Source organism: Lodderomyces elongisporus, chromosome 7 (assembly GCF_030384665.1).
Source record: "Lodderomyces elongisporus chromosome 7, complete sequence".
In the NCBI taxonomy this organism is placed as follows: Eukaryota; Fungi; Ascomycota; class Pichiomycetes; order Serinales; family Debaryomycetaceae; genus Lodderomyces; species Lodderomyces elongisporus.
In genome coordinates this window covers 819,959-831,750 of record NC_083679.1, presented here as the reverse complement: position 1 = coordinate 831,750, position 11,792 = coordinate 819,959, and the positions used below count along the sequence as shown (strand labels likewise).

General features: G+C 37.0%; 3 protein-coding genes across 3 annotated transcripts; 2 read left to right on the top strand and 1 right to left on the bottom strand. All coding sequences in view use genetic code 12, as the record gives it.

Annotated features, from left to right (window-relative positions):
- Positions 1-467: 467 nt before the first annotated feature.
- Positions 468-5,198, top strand: YPS7 (aspartyl protease; the record flags this gene model as incomplete). Its single annotated transcript, XM_001523632.2, has 3 exons — positions 468-473; positions 517-754; positions 3,010-5,198. The coding sequence occupies 3 exons, from the start codon at positions 468-470 to the stop codon at positions 5,196-5,198; spliced, it is 2,433 nt and encodes an 810-aa protein (XP_001523682.2).
- A 439-nt stretch (positions 5,199-5,637) lies between these two features.
- Positions 5,638-7,455, bottom strand: PVL30_005234 (uncharacterized protein; the record flags this gene model as incomplete). Its single annotated transcript, XM_001523631.2, has 1 exon — positions 5,638-7,455. The coding sequence occupies one exon, from the start codon at positions 7,453-7,455 to the stop codon at positions 5,638-5,640; it is 1,818 nt and encodes a 605-aa protein (XP_001523681.2).
- Positions 7,456-9,290: 1,835 nt separating this feature from the next.
- On the top strand, positions 9,291-11,792 carry sec1 (syntaxin binding protein 1; the record flags this gene model as incomplete). Its single annotated transcript, XM_001523630.2, has 1 exon — positions 9,291-11,792. The coding sequence occupies one exon, from the start codon at positions 9,291-9,293 to the stop codon at positions 11,790-11,792; it is 2,502 nt and encodes an 833-aa protein (XP_001523680.2).

The following is an 11,792-nucleotide window of genomic DNA, read 5'->3' as shown; positions in this document are numbered from 1 at the left end:
AATAGCGACACAATTTGGTTTACACCAGAAATTTAGGTTAAAGGTTTAAATAAAAGTTATTGTTAAGCTATAGAAAGAATGTCGGTCACTATATACGACTTACCTGATGAGCTTCTCCTCCAGGTATATTGTTATTTACCAGTCTCCGTACTTAAGGAGTTTCGTCTACTGAAGCATTTTGCAAATACTATACAAACTCATTTGTATCGCAACAGTCAATTTCAGTTGTGTTTAGATGATGGGTTAGCTTCTGTTTTACTGGAAGACTATAATTCACATACATTACTGGTATTACCACTGCCACTGCCATTGCCACTGGAGCTGGCTCTGGGGATAGAGCTGCTGTTATTATCACCACTGCTGATCCAGCCTACATCACTGCTTCAAAAGACTGGCAACAACTTACCCTCCAAGGGAATCCCAGTCACTGAATTTTGCAATTTATCCACTCACTTGCAATCACATATATGCAAGTTTTACAACTTTGAAATACATCTCGCAATATCGAATTTCAAGGCCATGATTCAGCAATTGGAGAAATACCGTTCTACTACAGAGATGCTATGCAACGACAATGATTATCGTGGAAGTAACAAACATCTACAAATCAAGTTGGTTGTGTATTTGAGTTATTCAATGAACAATTTCAATGACGTGAAGGACTCGTTTATGAATATTGATAAGATTAGTAAATGGTTTTCAAATGGTGGCATGAACTCTGTTAGTGTTGATTTGCAGTTGTTGAAAAGTGAACGTTGATTTCAGTGGGTGATTTCAGTGGGTGATTTCAGTGGGTGAATTGTAACAAGTACAAGTATTTGCCAAAGCCTTTTTTTGGTATTGATAGCTGATATGGATAGGTTTGAATTGGGTATTTTTTTTTGAACAAGACTATTAGAAGTGAAACGATACCATCCGGAGTTAATCTTTGTACTTGGTTATTAATGGAAGTGGTTCTTTACAAAACTAGAAAAGGTTGGAAAGTGGTGCAGGAAAAAGAGTAGCATCATAAACTGAAAAAGTTTACGAGGATACACTTGAAAAGAAAAACAAAGAAGCAGAAGAAGAAGAAGAAGAAGAAAAAGAAGAAAGGAACTGGATGTTTCTTTCTTTGCAATAAAAAGAACACGAGAGGCAACAGAATGAGAAATCATCCATTCTTTTGCTCTTCTAAAAAATGCTTTTTTCCCTCTTCTCCTTCTCTCCTTTCCTTTCCTTTCCTACAATTCAAGATATTATACCACTACTTTTGGCTAAAGAGTAGTGTTTAGTGAATGGAAAATCATTATTTTCAGCATCACAATAATTGTGCACCCTATATATCCGAGAACTCGTCTCAGGGTCTGGTACCAACACACACAAACAAACATATATAACCATATATATATGTATGTAGTTATAAAAAGAAAGAGAGGAACAACATCAATGCCTATTGGAGTGAGCTCTAACCTCTTTGAATATTACATCACCAAGAGCATATACACCTTTTCTGAGCAGATGTTTGCATCGACTTTATTTTATATTATTTATTTTTTTTTTTTTTTTTTTTGTATTTATTATATTTTTTAGTTATTTTATTTCAGCTTGTTTGTTTCTTTTTCTCCTAATAATAGAAAAGGTTGTAGCCAACAGTAAGCTGTATGACCAGGCTTAGTGGCTGATGATAATAGATAGGTTAATTTTTCTTGACCAAGAGTAACCGTATGAGAGCATTAAAGTCACATCCGAAATTCCAAATGACCAGTTTTCTTTCTTTATTATTTCCTTATTTTTCTTTGCTTTTCTTTGCTTTTTTTTCATTTGTTGGTACATACAACAATTGTATATTCAACAAAAAGATACGGAGTCCTAGACAAAAAAAGAGAAAGAAAGAAAGATGGATAGAAAGATTGAAAGATGGAAAAAAGACCATTTTTGGAAACCTTATAAACGCTGATACAAACACTCACAATAAAGGGTGAGTACATTTGACTCTAGCATACAACGTATATGAAAATACACTATTATCGAATTACAAGATGTTTTAAATAACGAGCAGCTTACGATGATGCTAATAATAGAGATGACGTCATGCAAAGCGACTAAAGAAAGACATGTGCACCTCTTTAGCTGTAGCTTTAATTTTTTAAATTCTTTTTTTTAAATTTTTTTTTAATTTTTTTTTTCGAAGTTTGGTGTGATTCAAGCAAAAAAACTAACCATACCAAGACTCTGTACTAGTGCAATACACTGACTAAATCATATCATTCTAATTCTTGCGTCAAAGGAAATTTGTATCTAAACTTGTCATCCAGGATTAAAAAATAGAACAGAAAAGAAGTAAAGTAGGGAGAAATTTTTTTTTTTAATTGGGGCTCTCGGTTAAGATTCTGTATGACAACGCAACACAGTGTATAAGTAATGCCTTGGTGTTTTGCAATATTGTATTGAGGTTTTCCCATAGAAGAAAGATGAGGGAGAATAATAGACATCGATTACTATATGTATAATTTCTTGTTTTCTATTTTATTTTTTATTTATTATTTTATTTTATTTTATTTTATTTTATTTTATTTTATTTTATTTTCTCTTTTTGCAATGCTTGGAATCTTACAAGCCAAAAAAAAAAGGTAACATAAAAAAAATAAATAAATAAATAAAGAGGAGACCAAATATAAACCTCGACAGCGGTCAGTAACTTTGTAAAAGAAGAGACATTGCACCTGTTATGGGTTTTCTTTGACTTCAATATCGAAAAAAAAAATCAAAACAGACAACCACAAGGAACTATTCCCAAAAGAACAACAGCTTTACAGAAGCGAAAAAAAGGAAAGACATAAAATTAAAAGGCAAGTGAAGGGCAAGGAAAGATAGACACACACTTACCCACTAACTCATTCCCTCATTGATTCACTCACTCAAACTCATACACGAACAAGAAAGCTCAAAGCAACTACAGCTTAATGTTTAATTACAACAAAACTATTCTTTTATTACAGGTCCTTTATATACTAGTATCCATACGTCGAGCGACAGCAGCAGATGCGGAATCCAGTGGTGGAGAAAACTCGACTACAAACTCGAGGTCTTCATCCTCACCTTCATCTTTGTCATTATCCTTAATAACTTCAATAACTTTATCAACATCATCAACATCATCATCTTCTTCTTCTTCTTCCCCGTCTTCAACAACTACATCTGATACGAGAAATACAAATATAAGTCGAGTGACTTTAGCCCCAGTGGCTGTTACGAGAGCACCCACAACCACCACCACTAGTAGCACTAGCCAATCATCTTCAAACAAATCTGCTACTGAAACATCACTGTTTTCACCACAGACCGATGAAGACTTGCAAGACTCCAATCTTTTCAAGCTAGTGTTTACCATGGGCACAGACGACTCCTACTATAATGCTCGTTTCCAATTTGGTCAAATAAATGAACAGAACCAGGAGGATGATGATGATAACGATGATAAAGATAATGATAAAGGCAATACTAGTGACACTGCTTCCTTGCAAAAAATGGGTCTTAGACTAGACTTGTTGCAGCCTGAAATATGGCTAATGAACAAGAATGATTTTGTTCCTTGCTCATCCTTGTACTCATTTATCAGCAGCGAAGAAGCACAGTACCAAACAGATGCTTCTCTTCCAGCCTCTCTCACCACCCAGAGTGAATTCACAATGAACTGTGCCAAAAGAGGCACGTATAGCTCAACCTCACTAGACGCAATGCCACTGGCTAGAGGTGGTGATGCCTCTGTATACAATGGTAAACCTTATATGATCCCTTACTTGAACCAAATACGAGCAAGTGGCGAATACATCACCGACGAGATGAGTTTCAACATCACCAATGGGATGCAATACCTGATGGGAAACATGACAGTACTATTGGCCAATGAAACAAACATGTATGTGGGTGGGTTAGGGCTCGCGCTACACCCCCATGGACTGGGGTTTCTTCCGCAACTAGTTCAACAAGGAATTATAAAATCACCCGGCTATTCACTCTGGTTCAACAATTACAGTACTGTAGAGAATACTTTTGCTCAGCTTATCCCTGGAGTAGTGGACACAAAATACTACATTGGTGACTTGTATCAGTTTGATATGTTACCACACCTGGGGCAAAGATATGCAGAGAATCCACAAGTCGATGCAGATTTGGCAGCACTCACACTACCAGTGATCAACCTCGATGACATACGCGTAGAGCGACTAGACTTGGATGAATCTTTGAGCATTAAATCGGATGATGAAGCTTTACCCGTGGTGCTAGACTCGCGTATCATTTACTCCTACTTACCGCTCGACGTAATAGTGAACCTCGCAGTTCAAGCCAACGCCTACTATTCTCCCGAGGCGGGTCGATGGCTTGTTGAATGCGATCAGCTCACCAATGGCAACGCCACCATTGTTTTCCAAATGGGCGCGAACCTTTCAATCCACATCCCCATTCGTGAGTTTATGGCGGATGCAATATATCAGGACAAATTACTCAAGTTTGAAAGTGGTGCTAGCGCTTGCTACTTGACCGTATTATCGAGCCAAGACTCTGGCTTCAATGCATTGGGCTTACCATTTCTACGCCATATATACCTTGTGGTGGATAATGAGGGTAAAACCATAGCAATGGCAGAAACAAACAAGTTTTTGGACGTTGAACTTGACGACTTGATGCATGATGATGAAAACTATGAAGCATTCAACTCATCCTTGGTACTTGACCCAATAATCACACCATCCGATACTAGTTCCACATCTATGGTCTCCTCTAGCAGATTGTCTTCCTCTTCTTTATCATCATCATCATCATCATCATCACGATCTTCATCTTCCTCATCGTCAATAGCATACATCATTTCTGGAACCATCCCATTTGCAACTCCAAGCACATACATGCACCCCAATGGAACATTCACATACTCTGAAGTCAGGACCAACGCATCCTATGAGACTGTGATCTTGGATATCCCAGCCAGATTAAGTGGCGCTGTGATTAGTGAAGGATCCATTTACGTTACTGGCTATACCGCTGGGTCGATTTCAGTAACCACACAGCAAACCCTGTTGACCATGACAAAGTTGAGCGGGGCAAATAAGATTGCAAATACAGTTGAGAGAATGAGGCTGATAACCCGACCGGATCTTGGCGGAATGATGACAGCCGTGTTGGCAGTGCTAATGCTTGGATTCATTTTAGTCCTTTGAGCCAGCGAGACTTAGGGGCAAGTTTTTAATTATGATCAATCCTTTGTTCATTCTTTATTTTTATTTTTCTTTCCTCTTTATTTATTTTTTTTTTGAATCGTTTTTCTCTTTCGATGTATATACAAGACAATGAATAGGTCATGATATAGGAAGAAAAACGAAAAAATAGAAAAGAATAATAAGACCAAATTATGAAAATGTAGAAAGATAATGTTAGTCTTACAAACTCTATTGGTCACACTTGTTTTTTTTTTTATTTTGCAAAACATAAAATCAATAATGAATACTTTACGATAGCTGCTAAGATTAATCATTTATTAGTTCTATAATTATAGTCTCCATCTCCATCTCCATCTCCATCTCCATCTCCATCTCCATCTCCGCCTCCCTCTTGCCCACTCCTTTTTCTCCCCGACTTAAACATCTCCTATGTATTCTATTATCGCAGACTTTTGCGATTTCCCAAACCCAAAGCATCTTCATTATTATTCTCCAAATCCAAATCAAAGTTTAGGTTGTTTAATCGCACGCTATCGTAATCGATACTGTTGTCACCTGCATAAAAACCAGTTTCATTGCGATCACCTTCATCGTCATCGTTATCATTATTGTTATCATTGAAAATACTGTTGTTTCTTTCTTTAGCTTTGGTCTCGTGTGCCGACTTCTGCTCGAGATCTCTGTTACCCACACTGACATAGGGGTGCCCATGTTCATTAACTCCTGCCAATTCCGTGTCTTTTTCCAAATACCTATAATAATTGTACCACAACACATCAGCAAAAGTAATACACAATCCAACCCAATTGATTAAGCTCAATTGATCACCAAATACTATGGAACTTATCAAAATCGTGAGTAATTCCTTGAATATTCCTGCAATACTCAACGTGATGATCTGGGCAACTCCCAATAGTTTAAACTCGCATAATGTCATCATGAACGCTAATAGACCTGGAATTACCAACAAGACTGTAGTTTGCGCTATTCCATAAGTAACCCAAATCGGTGACGAGATAAAGTTTGACCATTTCTCAATAAACAAGCCGAGGATAAATAGCACAAGCCCCATAAATGGTGCGATATAGAATATCGTTGAGATTGAATTCGAAGTATACGAGTTAGATTTGAGAAGAATTTGCGTAAACGACCAGCGCAATCCACTTAGCATTGACGCTAATATTACCAAGGTGATACCGAACCCACTATCCTCTTGTCTGGCGCTCCCTTCATCTGTATTGTCTTCAGAACCCGAGTCGTTTTTATCAGTCATCATAACAACACTAAATACCATAACGACACAGATACAAATCAATCGCCAATTAAACCTTTCCAATTTGAAAAGTAGACCAAAAATGAGCACAAACATTAGAGAACTGGTCTTGAGCATTGTGTACAAACTTAAAGAGATCAAACTTATGCTCACATTGCTCAATCCAATATCTCCAGCTGAGGCTAATGCACAAGGTATAATATTTCGTAAGTACATTCCCAAGGGCATCGCGATTCCATAAGTTATAAATTTGGGGAAATTGAATCCTTGATAGTTGAACCTCGTGCCGCCTAATGATATGCTACTGGGACTGCGTGATCTTCCTTGCTGGTGTTGTTGATGCACTTGTGGCAGCAGAGGTTGTTCTTGTTGGTGTTGTTGTTGTTGTTGTTGCAGAGTAAGCTCAAAAACCGAAGATACTGAATTTCGGCGCAGTCCTTGTGTCGGGACTTTTGGTCGAAGGTCTGGTCTCATGTACAAGATTAACCCACTGAGGAAAAAAAGACACAATTGATGAAACGAAGTAATCAATATCGGATACTTAAAGTCAAGTCCCTGTGAGCCAAACATCCATTTATTGTATATTGAAATGGATAAAGAAAAAATGTACCAACCCACAATGTATATTGTTGCTTGTATGGTCTGATGTTTGTATAGACGTGCCGAAGTCTGTGATGTAGGTGATATTGGTGATTGTGGTGTAGCAAATGCCGATGACGAAGATGCAGAGTTGGAGTATGCGTGGGCAACATTCGTGGAAGGTTGACATCCATGCGATATATTTTGCCCTACAGTTAATAGATCTTTAGCTTGAATATTATCTAGATTAGTATCTAGATCGTTTCGGTAATCGTAAAAACCATCATGATGTTGATGATGATGATGGTGTTGCGTGTGGTGTAATTGTCTTGTCGACAGAGGAATGTCCGTATCTATTGTAACCTGTTTTGAAGGAACTCGCTTATGGCTTGTTTTCGCAGTCATAGGATGGTAATTATTTTGCATCTAAAGGTTGACCTCTTTTCAGGCAATTTAATCAAATATGCAAAAAGAAATGCAAAGAAAATAAAATTTGAAAAGAAAACGGTGGGAAAAAATTGAAGGAATGAAGATAATGACAGAAAAAGAAAGTATTCTTAACAATTTTAAGCTATTCAAAGGTGCTTTTTTTAGGGGATGGACTGTGCAGTAAAAAAGAAATTGGAAATAACGGGTGTAAACTTTTTGTTGTAGTTATAAGATGTTGCAATTGACAATTGATGTTGTGATCCATTCGCTATTTTCACTTTTCTCTATATCGTATCTTAGTATATTAATATAGATAATAAATTTTTAGAAGTTCTTCGTTAAAAGGATGATTTTGCAGTTTGTGGGTGCTTGAATACGATGTTTTGCCTCTGAATCTTTATTACTTTTTATAATAAAACAAAACTTGTTGTTGTTGTTGTTGTTATTGTTGTTGTTGCTAAGTATATTTGTTTTCCGGAATTCTGTGCGCGTTTGAGCTTTTGAAAATTGTGCTCAGCTTGTTAGATAGTGTGTGTTTGTACCAGTATTTGTGCGAGTACGTGCGCGACACTTTTAATACAACGGAATTGATTGTGAGAGTTTTGTGGGGGTAAGGAGAGAAAGAAGGTTGTGAACTTAGTGATGATGAGTACACATAACAAGGAGACACAAGGAGTAGCATAAAAAACAACAAATATGAGTTAAAGAGAATTGAGTTAGTAATGTACAGTAAAAGCGAGAGCAAGCAACGGTCTTTTACACTAAACCGGTGACGCTACTGGAAATGTACAGGTGCAATCATATCGAGTAACGACCAACAATGTACATATATGTATGTATAGATACATATATGTATTTTAAACTGTTTCTCTCAGATACCAAGTACTTGCACAAGATGATGAGATACAAAATACGATGCTTAATTTGCATCAGAGATAAAAATGAAAGTACCTTGTCGCAAACAAGAGATATTGGCTCCTTGTCCTTTATTTCTTTTTATTAACTAATTTTCATCTTTATAAATATCGGTTTTCCCCAAGCCATCTTTTGTCACTTACCTCACATCCAAAGTTCAAGAATAGAGATGCATTTCCCTTTACAGTAATATATATATCTGACGTCACGTGCATGTCCTACACAAGTGAGATTCAATAGAGAGCAAAACTATGTAAGAAAAAATAAAATAAAATAAAATAAAAAAATAAAATAAAACAAAAAAAATAAATAAATAAAAAGGGTAAATCAAGAAGAGAAAGAAAGAGAGAAAGAGAGAAGGAAAAAATAAATTCCCAATCAGTGATAAAGTCGAAAACAAGAAAACCGAGAGTGCCTGATTTAAGGTACAAATTACGACAAACTAGAATTGAAAAGTTAGCTAACCAGCAAAGTCGACAACACCACCACTACCAAACCATCGGCCCATCCAAACATCAAAGCCAATTCCGTTTATTTACTTATATATATATATATATATATATATATATATATATATATATATATAGATCACACTGCGTTGCAATTGTTTGCTGTATCATTATCACCCACGAAGGCTCCTTATTCACATAGCAAACATAAACTATCATCAACAGCATTTTTTTTCTCCACTTCTACCGACTCAACCAAAGAGTATTTGAGAGTTGCCTATTTCGACAATCAGAATCACTATTTGTATCCTCCTTCCTTTATTAGCAAAACACCACTCTCAATTTATCAATTTATTTTTTTTTTTTTGCTGTTCATTACCTAGCTTATCCTAATTGACACACTTTTAACACAATTGTCCTTCTTCCACCTCCTTCTTGTAACACATTATGTCCAGAAACAAAGACCCAAACTCGCTTCTCAACATCCAACACACATATATCCACGATAGGATCAAGGGGCTTCAGCAACCAAAGGAAATATACAATCTCATCATAGATAAAAATGTCGAATCCATCTTGTACAAAACATTTACTAAGGAGCAACTTCTACGAATAGTTGCTGCCGTTGAACTCATTGATGCAGAACGACGCAAAAACTCATACATGACAGCAATGTATTTAGTCGAAAAGACAATCTATAACATGAAGTGCATTTTAGCCGATGTTCAAACCAAGAGGTATAAAAACGCCATTGCGTTGTTTCAATACAAAGACCAAGACTTTGATTTCGAGGTTGAGGATTTCTATCACAACAAATTTTTGAGAAACCCCCAGGTTCAGCAATTTTTCAATGGCAACTTTAACCATATGAACTTTGAATACAACGCCCTTGAGACTAGAGTGTTTTTAACTGATAATGTTACTCCCAACTCTATGCCGATTTACTACAACAAAAATGTACAACAGTTTGTTATACCACAAATCAAGAAAGTTGCTCAGAGCTTGCTCAATTTGATGATCTCTATGGAAGAGTACCCATTTATACGGTTTTACAAGCCACCAAATGCGAACTATGAAGCAAAGACTTTACCGGAATTAATTGCTGATGAGTTTCAGATGCAAATGGATAACTATTGTAGATACAATGATAACTACCCAACACCAGAGGTTTCCGCTAAAACAAGGTCGGTGTTGTTGATAACTGATAGAACAATTGATTTATACGCACCACTATTGCATGAGTTCACCTATCAAGCTATGGCATACGACATTGTCGAATCTTTGGAGAAGGAGAATGTTTTCAAATACCAAAGTGAAAACGAAAAAGGTGAAGTGAATGATGTTGAAGCAGCATTGACTAATGAAAATGATGAGGATTGGATCAATTTGCGGCACTTGCACATCATTGAAAGTTCGGAGTTGATTGTCAACAAGATTACGGATTTGATCAAGAACAATCCTTTGCTTATAGACAGATCCAAGGCATCAACTTCATCAGATTTGATGTATATAGTTGCTCATTTGAAAGGATTTGACGAAGAAAGAAAGCAGTTGACATTGCACAAAACATTGATTGACAAGTGTCTCGATATCAATGCATCACGAAAACTAGCAGAATTTGCCGCTGACTTTGAGCAAACTTGTTGCGCAGAGGGTGTCACATTTGAAGGTGAGCGCAATAAGCATCTCCACGACGATCTTATTGTATTGCTTGCTAGAGATGACTTGCATATCAATGATAAACTTCGACTTATTTTGATATATGCGTTCTATCGTGGTGGGCTTATGAGATCTGATTTTGAGAAAATGATTAAATTTATTGGCGTTAAGGATTCTCACATAAGTGGGCTTTGTGAACGATGCTTCAATAATGTTGATAAACTTGGTTTTGAGATTTTCAAAAAAGATCTCAAATCCAAACCATACTCGAAACAAATGTTCCATACAATCAATAATGAAGGAACATACAATACTTCGAGATTCACTCCTGGTCTCAAAACGGTGATGCAAAATGTTGCCAAATACTCGCTTGACCGAGATTGGTTCCCTTATTTTAGGGATACACCATTGGATGATGAATTAGTGACATCCAGTTCAGAGCAGCAAAGGAAGAATGAGATTCAGACAAGTAACGGAACATTGAGAAACCCCAGAATCAAAGCAAGTTGGGCTAATCAATCTTCGTCGTCATCCTCGATTCCCACTTCAAAGCGATATGGCAATGGCTCTAGTCTAGCCAAGCCAAAGCAAAGAATATTTTGCTATGTTGCCGGAGGAATGACATACAATGAGATTAGGTCCATCTATGAATTGTCCAGTACCATGGGTAAAGAGTTTTATATTGGATCAGAGTCGATTTTGAAGCCACGTGATTTCCTTATTGGGTTACAAAATTTGGGTGAGAACAAGACTTTGGATCAGTTAAATCTCAATATTGTGAAGGAGTCAATGGAAAGAAAAGAAGTTCCTATGCACTTGTATAATGATGGTGGTATTCCCAAACCACGTGCACCTCTTACAGCACAGTCTGTTCCCCAAAACCAACAAGGTTTTCAAGGTCAGTATGGTCAATCTTTTGCACATGGTAACAATGTTAATGGAAGAGGAGGTGTTCCCACAACTACTTCACAACCAGGTTTCACTTCTTCTTCTTCTTTTTCTTCTTCTCATCCTCAGCCCCACCCTCTTGCTGCCGGTGGCACTGGATCTGGTGCACAAGTGCAACCACAATTTGGCCAAACAAGTTCATTTGAACAACAAGTTCAGCAACAGCAACAGATGTACGCCCAGGCTCATGGCTTGGATCCAAACTCGGCACTGACTGGTGGAAAAACAACACATTCTCATTACCAAAAGAGAGGCTCAAGTGGATCGCCACAACCAATGGGAAGTGGCACTGAAGAGAAGAAGAAATCTAAAGCCTCTAAATTGAAAAAGTTATTTAAATAG